The sequence below is a fragment of the Trypanosoma cruzi genome, genomic scaffold, assembly GCF_000209065.1.
Source record: "Trypanosoma cruzi strain CL Brener 1047053516473 genomic scaffold, whole genome shotgun sequence".
In the NCBI taxonomy this organism is placed as follows: domain Eukaryota; phylum Euglenozoa; class Kinetoplastea; order Trypanosomatida; family Trypanosomatidae; genus Trypanosoma; species Trypanosoma cruzi.
This window is the reverse complement of record NW_001849521.1, coordinates 44,546-60,873: the sequence shown is the minus strand read 5'-3', so window position 1 is coordinate 60,873 and position 16,328 is coordinate 44,546. Positions and strand designations below refer to the sequence as shown.

The 16,328-nt window shown below is 50.3% G+C and overlaps 1 protein-coding gene and 2 pseudogenes across 1 annotated transcript, besides 9 other annotated features; all 3 read left to right on the top strand.

Moving 5' to 3' along the window:
- Positions 1 to 21: part of a microsatellite that runs on past the window's edge.
- Positions 1 to 16,328: part of a sequence feature (areas not merged during assembly with more than two copies in the genome that could not be assigned to a particular haplotype) that runs on past both edges of the window.
- Tc00.1047053509815.90 lies at positions 251 to 2,917 on the top strand (annotated as a pseudogene).
- Positions 3,202 to 3,659: a mobile genetic element.
- Positions 3,365 to 3,400: a microsatellite.
- Tc00.1047053509815.70 lies at positions 4,413 to 6,416 on the top strand (annotated as a pseudogene).
- Positions 6,646 to 6,684: a microsatellite.
- Positions 6,946 to 7,122: a mobile genetic element.
- Positions 6,946 to 11,464: a mobile genetic element.
- Positions 11,207 to 11,464: a mobile genetic element.
- On the top strand, positions 12,843 to 13,925 carry Tc00.1047053509815.50 (beta galactofuranosyl glycosyltransferase, putative; the record flags this gene model as incomplete). The annotated part of the gene is made up of 1 exon (XM_811321.1): positions 12,843 to 13,925. The coding sequence occupies one exon, from the start codon at positions 12,843 to 12,845 to the stop codon at positions 13,923 to 13,925; it is 1,083 nt and encodes a 360-aa protein (XP_816414.1).
- Positions 13,885 to 13,964: a sequence feature (A-rich).

The window sequence follows — 16,328 nt, the reverse complement described above, 5'->3', positions numbered from 1 at the left end:
ATAAAATAAAATAAAATAAAAAAGGGCGATGGTGTGGCGGTGTTGGGGTTGGTTGCACGCCTCGTGTTGCTGCGGGGGCGGTGGGCCTTGACTGTTTCACCGACAGGCGTTGCAGTGCGGCTGCATGGCGCACCGACAGCCCCGCCGTGCGAGTGCCACGCCCAACGCCATTGGGACTGCGGGAGGAAACAGCCGCGGCTGTCCTTTGGAGCCAGCGGCACCTGCTGGCCGCAGTTGGGCGGTGCGAGTGGGATGCTTCATCGCACGGGTGTTGTGATGGCACCTCGAGGCGGCATCCCCGGCGATGGTTCCGACGCTGCAACTCGCAGAGGAGTGGAGGGAACGCAGCAACCAAAGTGGACTATGAGCAGCAGCGTAGAGGAAATCCTGCAGGAGGGAAACACTAGCAGCACCGACATGATGCTGAACGATTTCCTTCGGAATTATGTTGGCGGCAGGGCGGCCGTTGGTGAAGACCACAACGTGACGATGCAGGTGTTTGTTCAGGAGCCGGATGCTTACGTACAAGACCAGCAGCTTCTTGAAGAGATTCTTAACTTAACTGCGTACCAGGTGTACAAGCTTCATCACGAGGGTGTGTTCTTTCTCGAGCAATGGAGGGACTATGAAGGAAAGGATACAATCACTCCCATTGCAAGGGGAAAACTAAACGCAGCCCTCACTCAGATACTGAAAGAAGAAAGGCAAAGACGAGCGCAAGAAATGAAATTTACCATTTCCAGTACGATCGAAGATGTACTGTTTAAAGGAAGAGTCCGCGTCAATGAAATGAGGTTGAACGACTTTCTTACGATGGAATTGGGCGGCAGGGGCGTTGTGGCCACCAATCGGGGGGTTTTGCTGAAGGAGTTTTTCAAGGACCCCAATAAGTATATCCGTGATAAGGGAGTATTGAAAGAAATACAGGCATCAGGTCATTATTTGAGTATGCAGAGGGCTGTGAGGGAGGAAATGGATATGGAAGAAGTTTTACGCAAGCTTTGCGATGAGGGTGTCAACAATCTACCGGGTGGTCAAAAGCTTCTGCGGAGGTAAAAGCAGGTGTTTGCGACAACACTAAAAACTCATTGGATGCAGCCCTCGAGGAGGTGAGGAACCGAATGACGACGATTGCAGCGGAGAAACTGGAGGGATTGTACGAGTCTGTGCACAATGCGAGGTGGAGCCATGTGGTGGAAATTCCCGACGGCGATGGGACCGGACTGGAAGTGAGGGAGGGGAAACCAGAACAGTCATGGTTGTACAAGAAAGTTGGCAACACCTTAGAAAAGGATGACGGAGTGCAGCAATACGGTGTGAAGCACCTCCCGTGTTGATGGTGCTCACCTCGGACAAGGGATGGCCGTACACGCTGAATGTGCTGCATGGGGCTGGTAATGACTTCTTTATTAACTGCGAGGTGGATCGAGTGTGGCAGATCGTCAAGCGCGATCTAACCAAGTGGTTCAGCAATTTTCATTTGACTCTCAATTCTTCACCCGTGCGGCGTGTGTTGATTGGGACGCCCGGGATTGGGAAGTCGATGGCTGCCAGCTCGTACATCCTCTACCAGCTGCTGCACTGCGATGTGGAGGAGCTCCAAGTGGTTGTCCACTGTTTTGGTGGACGTGATGTGTACGTGTTTGACAAGACCACCAAAACCGTGACGAGATACAGCGATGAGGACATGTGCATCACGGCTTTGAAAAGTTTAAGGAAGCGTGGGATGAAAGCGTATATTATTTACGATGTGGCAAAGAAAGGAACGCCACCACTGAGACATTTTGCGCCCTCTACCGGATGGGGCATGATTGTGGTGTCATCGCCAAAGGTAACCAACTATGATGAGTGGGCGAAGCAAGCAAAAGCCGCGCGAATCATCATGAATTGCCCTGACGAGATGGATGTGAAGGCGATGTGTGCGTGGATGAAGCGTGACGAGACTGCGGAGAAACAAGCGGGATACTGGAAAGAGGTCGAAAAACGCATGGAAAAAGTAGGGCCGATTCCACGTCACATCTTTGATGAGAATGAATACAATGATCGCTTAGGTGCCGTTGATTATGCTTTGGAAGCAATCAAACCTAGTGATGTTGAAGAGTACTTTTCCCTGGGAGGAAGTAAGCTATGGTATTCCGAGGATCCGTCTCACAAACTTGTGAAGATCGTCCGGGTAAGAACAGATAAAGGTGCTGAGGTATTTCTCAATGCATCAATAAGTGCTGATATCGGGTTTCGAACTGCGGACTGTTTGGCAAAGGCAATTGGTGCGAAGGATTTTTTGTTGCTAATATTGGGATCGCATGGTGCTCTTGCTTCCCGAACTCTGGAAAAATTCGGTTTGCGCGCTTTCATGTATGGGGAGTTTGTCAGTGCACTAGTAAAGGAACTAAATGAGCTGAGGCCACCAGAACGTGAAGCACAGGATTCGGTGCTGAAAATAAACCATCAAGGGTACCCCACTCGCACCGTTGGATTACCGTCGATGGAAGGCGGTGTCACGAGCACTCCGATGGAGTACGGGGTGTTGTACGAACCGGAGGTTGAAAACTTTCCACTGGTGGACGGCTTTTTCTTTGTTGATTCGCCGCGGAAGACGCTGGTTGGGCTGCGGATGACGACGGCGAGTGCGCATCACACCATACCCAGCACTGTGAGGCAGTTCAAAGATGATATGGCGGCATATTTTGATGGTTGGGACGAATTATCCCGAGACATGTCGTGGAAGATGATTTATGTGCAGCACGAAAACAGCACAATGATAACGAAATGGCAGAGATGTGGTCCCGTCAATACCAATAATTTGAGCGACGCTGAAAAAGAAATTGTGGCGTTCTGGAACGGAAAGGTACACCAATACCAGTTTGTGTTGACAACTGATTTTGTAAATAAAATTCGGGGAATGAGAATACAATAATCTTGTAGAAAAGGGATAGGCAAGGAAATTGAAAAAAAAAAGTAGTAACAAAGTGCATTTCGTTCTGGTGAAATATATTAGGAAGTATTTTAACGATTTTTATATGTGTGTGCCTACGAGGTCTGGACAGGGAATGCCTTTCTTTTCAGAGAACCGTTGTGGTCAGCAGTGCCACACTTACCACACCCTCTTTTCATTTTATCTTATTTTTTCCACCAGAGGCGCATCGTCACTAGAGGCTGTTGCGCACTACAGGGGCCGCAGAATTTTTCTTTGTTTTCATGGGATTTTGTGAAAAGAATGCCTGTGAGGACGGCTGGCTGCCCAAATAAATTCATATCTCGCACAAACGAAGATATCTCTTCACAACTTTTTCCTCTTCTATCGCACTGTCTTTTGGGAGACCGCGATTGAGGGAGTCAGGGAGCCGACAGCTGCCAGACGAAATTTTTTTTTTTTCTTATATTTTTTGTTTTTTATTTTCACAACCACCCACTTTGTGATCCCCACCTTGCGGCGTTTTCTTGTGGCTGGAGGAGCCCCAAAGGCCTGCCACTTCGCAGGGGATAAGTGTTTCTAATTCTAACTATGTGCAGAAGTCAACGGCGGTGATTAGCAGAATGTATATACATAGACACACTGGGGCAAACATTACGGAGAACTCACTACCTCTCCAATTACCGCTTTTTTTCCTTTTTTCTTTTTGGGTAATTACAGGATCCGGCCAGCGGCCCAGAAGATTTCTTTCCTCTGTGAAGTTGTGCAGTTGTTTTTAGTGTCAGCGATGGGGCAAACAAAAAGACAACGTGAATAAAATAAAATAAAAAAGGGCGATAATGTGGCGGTGTTGTGGCCGATTGCACGTTGCGTTGCTGCGGAGACGGTGGGCCTCGGCTGCTTCACCGACAGGCGTTGCAGTGCGGCTGCATGGCGCACCGACAGCCCCGCCGTGCGAGCGCCACGCCCAACGCCATTGGGACTGCGGGAGGAAACAGCCGCGGCTGTCCTTTGGAGCCAGCGGCACCTGTGTTGGCTCCGACGCTACAGCTCGACATTTGGTGGGGAGTAAAGAGTGACCGCAGTGGACCCTTGACAGTCTGGTGGAAGATCTAATGCTAGACGGAGATACTCTCAGCACCAGCTTGAAGCTTAATATTTTTTTTGGAATTGTATTGGCTCCATGGCAACCGTTGATGAAAGACTACAATGCGACGGGGGAGATGTTTATTCGGAGACTCGATGCTTACGTAAATGACCAGCAGCTTCTTGAGGGAATTCTTAATTTGACAGACTACCAGGTGTACAAACTTCTTCACGAGGGTGTGTTCTCTCTTCTTCAATGGAGGGACTGTGAGAGGAGGGATACGATCAATTTCCGGGCAATGCAAAAAAATGATTCAGCTCTTGAAATGCCAGACGGATACTCGGAGCAGCGAAAAAAATTACCCTTGTAACTAAGATTGAAGATGTACTGTTTGAACGAAAAGTTCGTGTCATGGACAGAAAGCTGAATGAGCTTCTTAATAGGAGATTTGATGGCAGGGGCTTTGTGGACGCCAATCGGAATGTCTTGCAGGAGGAGCTTTTAAAGGACCCCGAGAAGTATATTTGCGATGCGGGGAGTATTGGGCGAAATGCAGGCATCCGATCTTTATACGATGATGGAGAGGACTGTAAGGGATGAAATGGATATGGAAGAGGATGTACACAAGTTTTACAAAAATGGCGTGGACAATCTAATGAAGTGGTTAGTGGCTGCTGCGGAGGTAACGGCAAGTGTTCATGAAACCAATAAAAGGTTTTTGGATGCAGCTGCCGAGGAAGCGAGGAACCCAACAACGTCGAGTGCACCGATACACCTGGAGGGATGCTACGAGTCTGTGTACAATGCGAGGTGGCATCATGTCGTGGAGGTTCCTGGCGGCGAGGGGACGGGAATGGAGGTGAGGGAGGGGGAACCACCGCAGTCATGGACGTACAAGAAAGTTGGCCGAACCCTCGAAAAGAATGACGGTGTGGAGCAGTCCGATGCACCGCGTCCCAGGCTGATGGTGCTCACCTCGGACAAGGGGTGGCCGTGCTCGTGGAATCGGAAGGGGGTGGAATTCACTCGTGACTGCTACGTAAACTGTGAGGTGGAGCGAGTGTGGCAGATCGTCAAAAAGGATCTAACCGCGTGGTTCAACAGTAACGGTAAGGCCGGCTCTTCGCCTAAGCGGCGTGTGTTGATTGGGACGCCCGGGATCGGGAATTCTATGGCTGCCGGCTCGTACCTCCTCTACCAGCTGCTGCACTATGATGTGGAGAAACTCCAAATGGTTGTGAGCTTTGTTGGTGGAGTTAAGGCGTAAGTGTCTGAAAAGACCATCAAGACGGTGAAAAAACACATAGATGAGAACATATGATCAAACTTGTGAAGGACCTGTCTTGGCGCGGGATGAAGGGGTATATCATCTACGAATTGGGGGAGGTTTGATATTCTGCCTCCTTGTTTGCCTCCCGGAGAATGGGTCATGATTGTGGTGGCCACACTAGAGATAACAAGTTACATACACTGGGCGAGTGAAAAGAGAGCCGTACGAATCATAATGAACTGCCCTGATGAGAGCGACGTGAAGGCAATGTGCGTTTGGAAGAAGCGCAATCAACCCGTGCAGCAGCAAGCGGAATACTGGCGAGAGTTGAGGGGTCGCATGGATAAAGTGGGACCGATTCTTCGCTACATCTTTGATGAAGGGAATTGTAACGCACGGATCGACGGTTGCCACAGCTTTGTGGCTTGGACGGCCTCTTGGGAAATCCAGCGTTACTTAGGTTTTGGAACTTCCAAACTGTGGGAGGGTAATAAGGCGCTTGAATATCTTGCGAGGATTGTCCGAGTACGAGGAGAGCGCAATGGCGAGTCGCCTTTCAATGCACCGATGACTGCCCACCTCGCAAGTGAACCACTGTGCATGTTGGCACAGTTAATGACGCAGGCTGAGTTTAACTTATTTGTATCGAGGATTGGTGATCATCTCATATACGCAAATTTTTTGGGAGGAGCACCGTGTTTGCATTTTTGAATGGGACTTTCATGACTGAAGTAATTTGTACACTGAAGGAGCTGAGGCCACCATCACGACGTCAGTAACGCCTCTGTGCGCCGGAGGTGTACTCGCAGGAGGGCCCCACCAGCCACTATTTTTTGCCTTCGGCGGAACACGTTGACAAGAAGAGTTGTATAAACCACCGGCTGCTGTAAATACCGGAGGTTGAGAAATTTCCGCTTGTGGACGCCTTTTTCTTCATGGAGTTAAATCCGAGGACGCTGGTTGGGCTGCGGATGACTACGGCGGGTGGGCACCACACCACTGCCAGCACTGTGGGGCAGTTCACTGAGTGCCTGGCGGCATATTTTAATGGTTGGGACGAGTTGTCCCGAGACATGTCGTGGGAGATTATTTACGTGCAGCACGCAGACGGCACGCCGTTGAATGACAGGCTGGTAGAGATGTGATGTTGTAAATTCCAATAATGTGAGCGAGAAGGAAAAACAAAAAATTGCGTGGTTCCGGAAGGAGAAGGCGCGCCAGTGCCAAGTGTCAATATCATCCTAAGACTTTAGAGGATAAGACGCTCACCGCAGTGTGGAAGAACCACCGAAATATGAAAACAAATTAGGGAGGGAAGGGGGCAGTTTCGATTATTGGTAAAAAGTATTTGGTGACCTATTTGTTTTTGGATACGTGTGTGTGTGTGTGTGTGTGTGTGTGTGTGTGTGTGTGCATGCGGTGCGGGTGCACCAGCCCCAGGCGGCAGTACTGCATACAAATGCCAAAAATCTCCAACGCTATGGAGCATAACAGTGACAGAAGAAAATTAGGAAGGGAAAGGGACGTTTTTTTTTCTGGTGAGAAACATTGGGTGGTTTTCATGTAGCATGTTAATTGTGTGTGTGTGTATACGAGGCATAGTTGGAGAATTGCCCCGGTATGAGAGAATCATTGTGGCTGGTGGTGTTACGGTGTTACTACATTTCTTTTTTTAGGAGCTTCTGAAGAGAATGATTGCGGGAGACCTGGAGAACTTAATTGATGTATATGTATCCTGATAAAACTAATGCTCTTCTTTATGAGACTTTTCCTATCGTATGGATTTTGGGAAGGCCATGACCTTAAAGGAGCAGGGAACCGATAGGGGCCAGAGTATTTTGTTTTTATTTTTTTACAGACACACAGCCAGGTAAGTTTAAGGAAATGACATTTGTTCCCTGCACAGTCTCCGAGTGGTGTGGTATTGGCGCACGTCTCTGGGACATGGTACGCCAATGTGGCGAGACTCAGGTGCAGACAACGTTCATTAATGGAACCGAGATGTCGGATGAGACGTTAACTGTGGCTCCCTCATCGACAGACTTATGCCTGATTTTGGGAAACGTCACCAAGCCCTGGGAGGATTCGAGCCTTACAGGACATATTGCGAATCTCCGGGCGTTTCAAGTACCAAATTTTGAGAATCAATTGATCTTGCCCATCGTGTGGGTGCGGCCCGGGAGTTGGGGCGCGTGGCAAGGACTGATCATTGCTGAAGGGGAGCGCTTGAGCAAGAAATACGCCCACGCCGCCGTGGACGTGCAGGATCGAAGCGTTCAGCTTCATTCGCAGGTGGAAGAGGCGCATAACAACCTATCGGTGCGCGAAGCTAACATTGCGGTCGCCGGCAGCCTTTTTGCAGAACGAGAGTGCGCGCTCGCCGGACGCGAACAGCAGTTGGAGGCGACCCGCGCCCAACTAAAGGATCGAGAGGCACGCATTAGTGCTAAAGAGGCGCAGCAGGCAGCGTGGGAGGCGGAGACGGCGGCCAGGGAAGAAGCCCCCGCCACTCGGAGAGGTTTGGCAAATGGACCTGTCGCGCGTCAAGGTCGAATATGGCGTTACCAAAAAACCACATTAAAAGCATCGCTTGATGGCTGTGGGCGCGCCGTCACGCACGGCCCAACGAACTCTGGCGCGAGAGAGACGGCAGGCTATTCCTCCAGACGTCTCAGAGCAATTTTGGGTGACCACATTTCTATCCCTCGATGCCTTTGCCCTCCAGCACTTCTCTTTGGACGATAATTCCTCTGCAGAAGAAGAGAGACGAATGTTTCGCGCATTCGACGTCACCACTTGGGCCCCGCGTATATGGGATGAGGGCGTTTCCGGTGACTTTTTAGACCTCCGGGGCGCATACAATTATTGGAAACGGGCGGACGACCAGGCCCAACTTTTATTTGACAGTTTGGTTGCGTGGATGTGTGCTGTAAGCGGAGCGGGATCCCACCGATCGCTTCATGAATTTGGGAAGGATCCTACTGCGGGCATTCCGGATGCAGCTCATGATGGCATCCGACCCCGGCATCCCGCTCTTCAACATTTGCGCCCGACGTTACACCGCCGTTCATGAGGCTGACACCTTTGCGAGGGCAATCCAGATTCCCTTGGAACGACGAGGGACGCAAATATCGTTGCGATGTCAGTTATGTCATGTTACGTCTCCATAAACATCTAAAAGCAACGTCCGAGACGCAACTGGAGGAAGTTACTCGCAGCGCGGACGGCCGTCAAGAAACGGCGAGGGGCTGCTGCTTCTTATGAAAGCGGACGACGGCAGCCCCATCCATTCCACCACCTCCCACTATTCCGCACGGAAGTCGCACCGCACCGCCGATGCTCCACCCAATATTACAAATTGCCCGACGCAATGGTCGAGAAGGGCAATGGAGCTTACCCGCCAACGACGCTCGACTGTGGTACGACGAAACACCGGCATCCCCGCTTTGGGCCAATATGAGGAAAGCCAACGAGGTCGCTCGAGAGATGTGGGCGCCGTCAAAGTGGGAGCAGAGAATGTCACTAGTGGGGCAATTTACAACCTTTTGCCGCACGCACGAACAGACAACCAACGAGAAGAGCCGCGCGGCCTTTTTTGATGGCAATATTGGATGTGGCGCCACCGACCCGACTGCAGTACGCCAGGATGTTGCGGTCTATGTTGGAAATGGATCGAACCCCGCTGGGCATGATGATTCTAGGGTTACAAAAAATTGCGGCGTGATTGGGAACAAAGCAGGTGCGCTCATCGACAACGGAAGGGATGGATCAATTTATCCGCAGCCGGACCGATTGGAAGCAACGTGTTGTCTTACGACTTGCGTGGATAACGGCGAGTCGTTTGTTTGAGATTGCATCCTTGACAGCCAACAATTTTACACTGGAGGCGGACGGGACCTTAATTTTGGATTGGTCCGTGGCGCCGAAGACGGCGAGGGCGGATCCCCACCGCGCCTCGCGGTTCGTGAGGATACGAGGGCAGGATGCGTTAGACACTATAAAGCTATGCGGGAAACTTCAAAAAAACGAAAAGCTCACGAATCTGACGACTGCCAAAGTCGAACGAGCTCTGGCTTCTTGAAATGCATCGGCGCATTCCATAAAACGCGGTGCGCTGAGGCACGCTGCTCAAATCGTGGAGACATACAATTTTGACCCACACGTGATCTCGCAGTTGGCGAAGCACGTCGACCCGTTCGACCCTTCCCAGGACACGGTTCGATATTTGGGGAAGTACACCACAATGCTGACCCAGGTGTCGTCGCTGGTCGCATTGATGTGAAGAAAGGAACTGCGGAAGGGCATGAACTCTGGTTGAGAGCGGAGGGGCGTTTTTTTCATGATTTTTTAATCATCATGCTGGTACAATAACGAGACACGCTACAAGGACGCGTCTGACCACTCCACAAGGTGAACACGCCATCCCGTTACAGCGAGTCAACGTGCCCGTATTGAATCTGGAGTGGATCATGCGTCGGTTGAACCCGGCTACCTTGGAGAGGCTCATGCAAGTTTGGGGACTCGTCGGGCGGTCCCCTTTCCCTCCGTCTTCCTCCGGTAAGGCGCGCGAAGGCTCACGGAGGACTCCAACCGCTGACGCGCGTTCGTTACGAAAAGCAGGAATAATCGAGGACGCTTTGTCCACAATAACAGGCGGATGGATAATACCTTTTTCAGTTGTGGAGGAGAAATCACCGGTTTACGACGACGATGGATCGCGTGGCCACGCGACAAGAACAGAGACGTTCCTTCTGAGGCTCATGCTCCTCTTTTGCACATTTCCCATTGTTTGCCGCCTGTGATGGCTGAGGCCGCTTCCTGCCTGGACTTAAAGGCATCCTTTTTTCAAGTCTCTTTACCGCGGGAGACTCGGCATCTCTTTTGATGCCGCGTGGAGGACGGCACGCTGGTGGAGCTGACACGGCTCCCTATGGGATACAAGGCCAGCCCAGAAATTCTACAGATCATTATTACTTCGGCAATTGCGGTGGTGACGACGGTGGTTCACCGCCTCTGGGCTGCACCTCCATCGGTGCGTATCGTCGTTTGGATCGATAATATACGCATTGCAGGGTCGAAAAGCGATGCGACATTGTGGGAAGCCCAAGTGCTTCGTAACGCGGACGGCTGTCGCACCACGATGGGGGAGGGCCGCGAATCGGGCGCTACGCAGTACACCTTTCTGGGGGTGCAGTTTGATCACTCACTCCAGGCGGTATCCCTGAGTGAAAGGTTTGTCCGGCCTGTATGCGCCATGTCGGCGCTTAATTTTTTAACCATCGCGGAAATGGAGGTTGTGGCGTCACGCTTTTTATATGCGGCCACCACTTTTTGCACGCGTTTATGCGACTGCTTCTTTTTCATCAACGCAGTGCGACGGCGATTATCCGCACATAACCGGGGATTGTGCAGGAGACATCCCCGAAGAAAATTCCGCCGTCAGCGGTTGGTTTGGGCGAGAGATTACGACACATCATCGAGAACAATCGCAAGCGAATCATCAAGCCCACTGAAAAGGCATCGGCCGCCATCATCGCGGATGCATTGCTCCATGGATGGGGAGCCGTTTTTATTCTCCAGACTCCTGCGGTGTTAAAATTGCCGGAGGAAAATGGGAGAGGAAGCCTTTTCTTATCATGCGGGCCGAGGCACGCGCGGTACGCTTAGCCTTATCGACTCTTTCTGCCATCTTGCCATCCATCATTGGCGTTTGGGTGGATAATACTTCGCTGCGAGGAGCGGCGAATAAAGGCAGCTGAAAATCACACGCGTTGACGTGGGGGCCGCGACGGATACATGAGTTTTTGAACTCTCGCGGAATACAGGCATTCTTTGCCTACGTACGGCCAGCGGACAACCCCGCAGACGGCATATCACACGGTCGTGTGTTTTTGCACTTCAGGACTTGGCGAAGGGGTGGAACTTGCGAAGGGGAGCGGCGGTGTCTTGTGGCTGCAGGACCCCAAAGTCTGCCGCCTAGTAATAAATAAATAAATATTCAATCGGAATGGAGTGAGCAGGGCCACAATTGAGGCTAACGTATGGTATAATATATATATACACTTACTAGGTGTTAAACTTTGGGAATGTGCTGAATCCATTCTTATTCCCATTATTCCCTTTCTATTTCCTATCCGGTTTGGTTTCTATTATTGATAAACTCATGATCCGGCCAGCTGCCCAGAAGATTATTCTAATTTATTTATCGATCTATCTTTCTATGTGTACTTATATATTTTCTGTGAAAGGATTCTTTTCTATAGAAATGCCCTTGCGAGCGCTTGCCAAATTTTTTGCATTGATTAATTCTTTACATTTTTTAAATTGTTTTTCATGTCTAACTCTGCGGCTGGGTTTTATTACCGGAAAAGAAAAAGGTTCAAACGGATGGAGACACCTGTGGTGGTGCTGCTTTTTGTTGTTTGCGCCCAATAGGCAAATAAAGAAAGAAAATTTGGCTATTACGGCAAAGCGCTGATTGAGGTACTGTTTCTTGCGGTTGTTTTTTGCGGTGGTGATGGGGGAGGTGATTGGGGAAATACTGGGCACAAAATGTGACCTGAAATCCTGAACTGCGTTTTCAGAATGTCTGGATGGTTGTTGCCCTGAGCTATAACAATTTCCTATTTTGAAGAATAGTTATTTTTTATTTTTGTGCCTGCGACGTCTTTATGCTGAACTGAAGTTTCTTTTCTTATTTGCGGGTGTCGATAGGACAGTTTAAAACATGTTTGTTGTTTTTGGGCATGTAGGATGTCTGGTGACTGTGCCTTTTTTGGGGGGAGTTTACATGAGAGGAATGGGGATTGAGCATTGTGGGATATGTGGTGAGTGCCGCAGGCTTGTTGGTCCGCGATTTGGGTGCCCTCCAAAATTCATTACGTTTTGGGCTCCTCAACGAACTCTTTTATTCTTTATGGAATCATGTGCTATTACAAATGACACCTTGGACTGTTGTGTTTCGCCTTTTTTTTTTTTTTTACGGGATGTATGAGGGCTTTGCATGCTGCGGCGAGAACTGCATTTGTTACTGTGCCATTGGTCTCTTTTTTTTTCTTTTGTTTTCATTCTTAGCCATTTTTCACTTTTGTTGCTTATTTTATTTCTGGTCATGTTGAGACTCCTGCGTGCTCCGTGCCTCCACTTCACTCACCAAATGGAGGTGCGTGGCCATTGCTTGGGAAGGAGTCTTTTTTTTTGTTCAAATCCACACAGAACCATCATTGAGCACATTTTTATTTTTTACTTCTTTTGTTTTCTTTCAGGAGATGCTCCCTTGGCTTTGCCTCCAACGGGATATGCGCGGAGTTACGCGCATTTTAAAAACCGAAGCCACGAGCCTTTTTTGGAAAGGATGCCTTATCTTTCTTCTAACATTAAATTTGTTGTCCATGTTGATGTTTTTTTTTCTTTTTTGGAGTGGAGTTCATACTTGGTGACGATCCCGCGCATGGTTTTGGTGTTGGCCCGACCAGGGCGGAATATATCCACTGCGTTGGGGAAAGGCTTCTGGTGGATCCAACGACACGGCAGCTGGGGGAAATAATAGCGGGACGGACGTTATCCCGTTGATGGTGGTCCCGCTGATGCTCGATCTGATGAACTTTCGGAGGACGATGTGCAACATCAGTGTGCCAATCCGGCCGTTGGTTTTGGTGCAGAACGGACGGGAGGCGATGCTGTCGTTGTGCCTGCAGGAACTCGAGAGGGTCTATGGGTGGTCCGGACGCCTGGTTGTGAGTCGTCACCCGAAAAACATCGGGTACAGCGCTGCCGTGAACATTGGGTTACGACTTGCACTCTCGCTCCCGCGCGAGGAAGTGCCTTTTGTTTTTGTGACAAACAGCGACGTAATGTTTTCACCCGATCTTCTTCCCAACCTTCTACGCGATGTACATGAAATGACGAGGCATGATGCCGCTCGCATGGATGAGTTGGCGGCGGAGGTGGCGAATGAGCCGAGCGAGTACAGTCCTGTTTTGCGACGGGGCTTGAAGGTGCTGCGATCCACGGTGAAGGATAACCGATTGTCGACGTCTGCGCTGCTGCCTGACCGCTTCCGTTATGCTTCTGTGAAGGAGCGTGAAAAGGCGTTTTCGAAGCATTACGGGCACTTCTGCGCGTATTACAAAGGCAGTTGTTTTACATCTGTTATGTTGACACGCCTGGCGATCAGCACGGTGGGATATTTTGACGAGAACTTTTACCCAGCTTACATGGAGGATATCGACTACGGCCTGTGTTTTCGTTTGCTTGGATTTCAGGAGCGAAATGTCTCATACGGCAAATTTGTGCATCGCAGCAACTATAATATTCGTCTCTCTGAGCAACTGGAGCTACCGGACGCTCTCTGGTACCGTCGCGTTAGGTCTTTGAGTGCGAACGATGCATATGCCATGATGAAGTGGAACCGTCCACGGGCGTGCAGTGGCGGGTACAAGGAGCCATATGACGGCATGGTCCCCCTAGACGTTTGGGTGAAGGATGAGGCACGCATACAACGCATTCGGGCCTACGGGCATGATGAGGAGCAAGGGGTTCCAAGGGTTGAGTACGACAGGACACTTTTGTACCCTGTGAGGACGAAAGGAAGATGGACTGGCGCCAGTCGCAATTCTTATGTTTTTATTATTTTATTTTATTTTTCGCTTTAATTATTAAAAGTTTTTTTATTTTTATTTTTTCTTATATTTACACAAATGATATTTAAGCGAGTACGCCATGGGTTTTAAAGAGCGCAAGCATATATTTGGCGTGACAGGGGGAGGGTGCAGCGTACAAACTTGGCCGTGTTGCTGAAGGTGGGAGAGGGCGGCAGCAAGCAGTAAAAATAAAGATGATGAATGAGGGAGAAATAAAAGGGGAGGGAAGCAGAAAACAAGCCAAAAATATTATGAGCACAACGCTGTTTCTCACCGTTGGCGATCGACACCGCAATTGGCTACCAATTTACTCACTGAAGGTGACACCCGTTTCCGCTGAATATGATGCGTGCATATCTGTCGGGCTTTTTGTTTATTCTTTTGGTTTGTTTGTCTCCCGCACATTTATTTCTCCGTGCCGCCTGAACCACTCGTTTATTATTTCCCTCTCTGTTTTTGTGCGTGCACCGAGAGAAGGGCTCGGGGACATGAAGTACGCTCCCCTTCTGTGACATGCCACCAAAAACAGAAGGAGAAAAAAAAGAAAAGTGAAGCGGGGAGGGGAACCATCGCCACGCGTCCTTTTCTCCGAGAAGGCTGCTCGCCACGCCAGTGAGGCGCGCCGTGTGCTTCGCGAGGTCCGCTGGACTCGATTGGGGTGCCGTTAATGATGGTGTTTGTGAGTGTGGCGGATGCGTCTCTCAGGCGTCCCTAGAGGACCCTCTGGCCATTGGGACTGCGTGGAATGCGGGATTCCGCGGGGCTTTTTGCCCGTTTTGTTTTTCTTCCTTCATCGGCCTATCCCAAACCTCAACACGGCGGCTGAGCCAACGACTGCGACGGGATCCGTTGCGTATTTCTGAATCTTTTTTGCGTTGCAGCGGCAGGCCTGGTGCGTCCTGCTTGGCAGACACTGTGGACGGAAGTGGGCTGCCTTATCGGGAAAGCGATGGTCACGGCGGAGCGTGTTGCGTCCTTTGCAATTGGGCGTGTTTGTGGCGATCCTTGCGGATGATGTGACGGCGCCTCTTTTACTTGCGGGGAGAGAAGAGATGCTCAACGGTGATGCACACGTTGCGTGTGGAGGTTTCTCTTGCTGTTGGTTTGTGAATGTTTTTTTTTTCGCTTTTGCTGGAACACCACAGAGGGCGGTGTCTGCGGACAGCAGAGCATTGCGGGGAGGGGCATCGCGCAATTTTTGGCGCGATGAGGCGGCTTCTGTGAATTTACGGTGTTTATTTTCAGGATTGAGAGACTATTCTTTGCTGGAATGTATTGTGGGAGAACATCCGCGTGTTTGTTTTTTTTAGTTAATCCCTTGGCATTTGGTGTCTGCCATGAAGCAGATTGTGATGGCTGTTTTGTGGCAGTGAGATGCATTATTTATTTTATTGGCGAGTGGGTGAATTGTGTTGCGTTCTGTTGTGCGGCTTGTTGCTGACGGCAATTGGCCGCAGTGAGACGTTGTGAGCGCCTCCGACACGAGGCGCGATTGAGCAGTCATCTCCTCCGCTTGCCGGCACACGCTGTTGAGGCGGCGTGATGATAATGAATCGGCTTCTCAGAAGGGCAACAAGAGGGCGTTTGCTGTTCCTGCTGCGGTTCACGAGTAAACCTCCAATCTGTGGGCGGGGTTGCCCTGTGTGCCTTATTTCTTTGAATCTTGATGAGTTTTGCACATGGTCATCCACACGCATATGCACACAATCTCCCTGTTTGCCCTCCTGTAGGCGGGAGACCGGGATGCAAGGGAAGAATGTGGCCCGTGCCAGCATGTGGTAAAGTCTTTCTTGGGAGGGATTGCGACTGTGATGTACGTCCTGGCAGGCTGGAATGGGATGAGAGGGGAGCGGAGGGGCAAGTAACAACGATTCTGTGCGGGGCAATGCGCAGTGACTAGGGCGAAGTGATATTTATGTTGACTTTTAAAAGCATTTTTGTTTTTTTCTTTTGTGGCAATGGAAAGAAACTTTGGGTGATGTGTTGTGGATTATTTGCACATAATTCAGCGCGGCAACACCATTTGCGGAGAAAATGAATGGCATCTGCGTGCGGCTTGCTTTGTGAGCGCGAGATGGTCGGGGAGGTGTTCAACGCCCCGAGAGGCCAGGAGCAAAGAGGCCTGCACTGCTGCAAGCAGAGGGATGCACGCTCCTGTTGGTGGCGTTGCTGTGGAGCCCTGAATGGCCTGCAGGGAAGTTGTTTTTCCCGCTTCATTATTTTGTTGATTGGTGCTTGCCGCGACCTTTTGAGACGGGGCGTGGGATGGACCGAGAGAGCGAGTGTCGTGTGACTGTGCTCTGGATTGATGCTGCCCACTTTTGTGCACATATTTTTGTTTGTGTCCGCGTCGTTGCCGCGGCGGTGCACCGGGAGCGTGTGACTGATCACTTTATCATCTGCAGACTGTTTCGG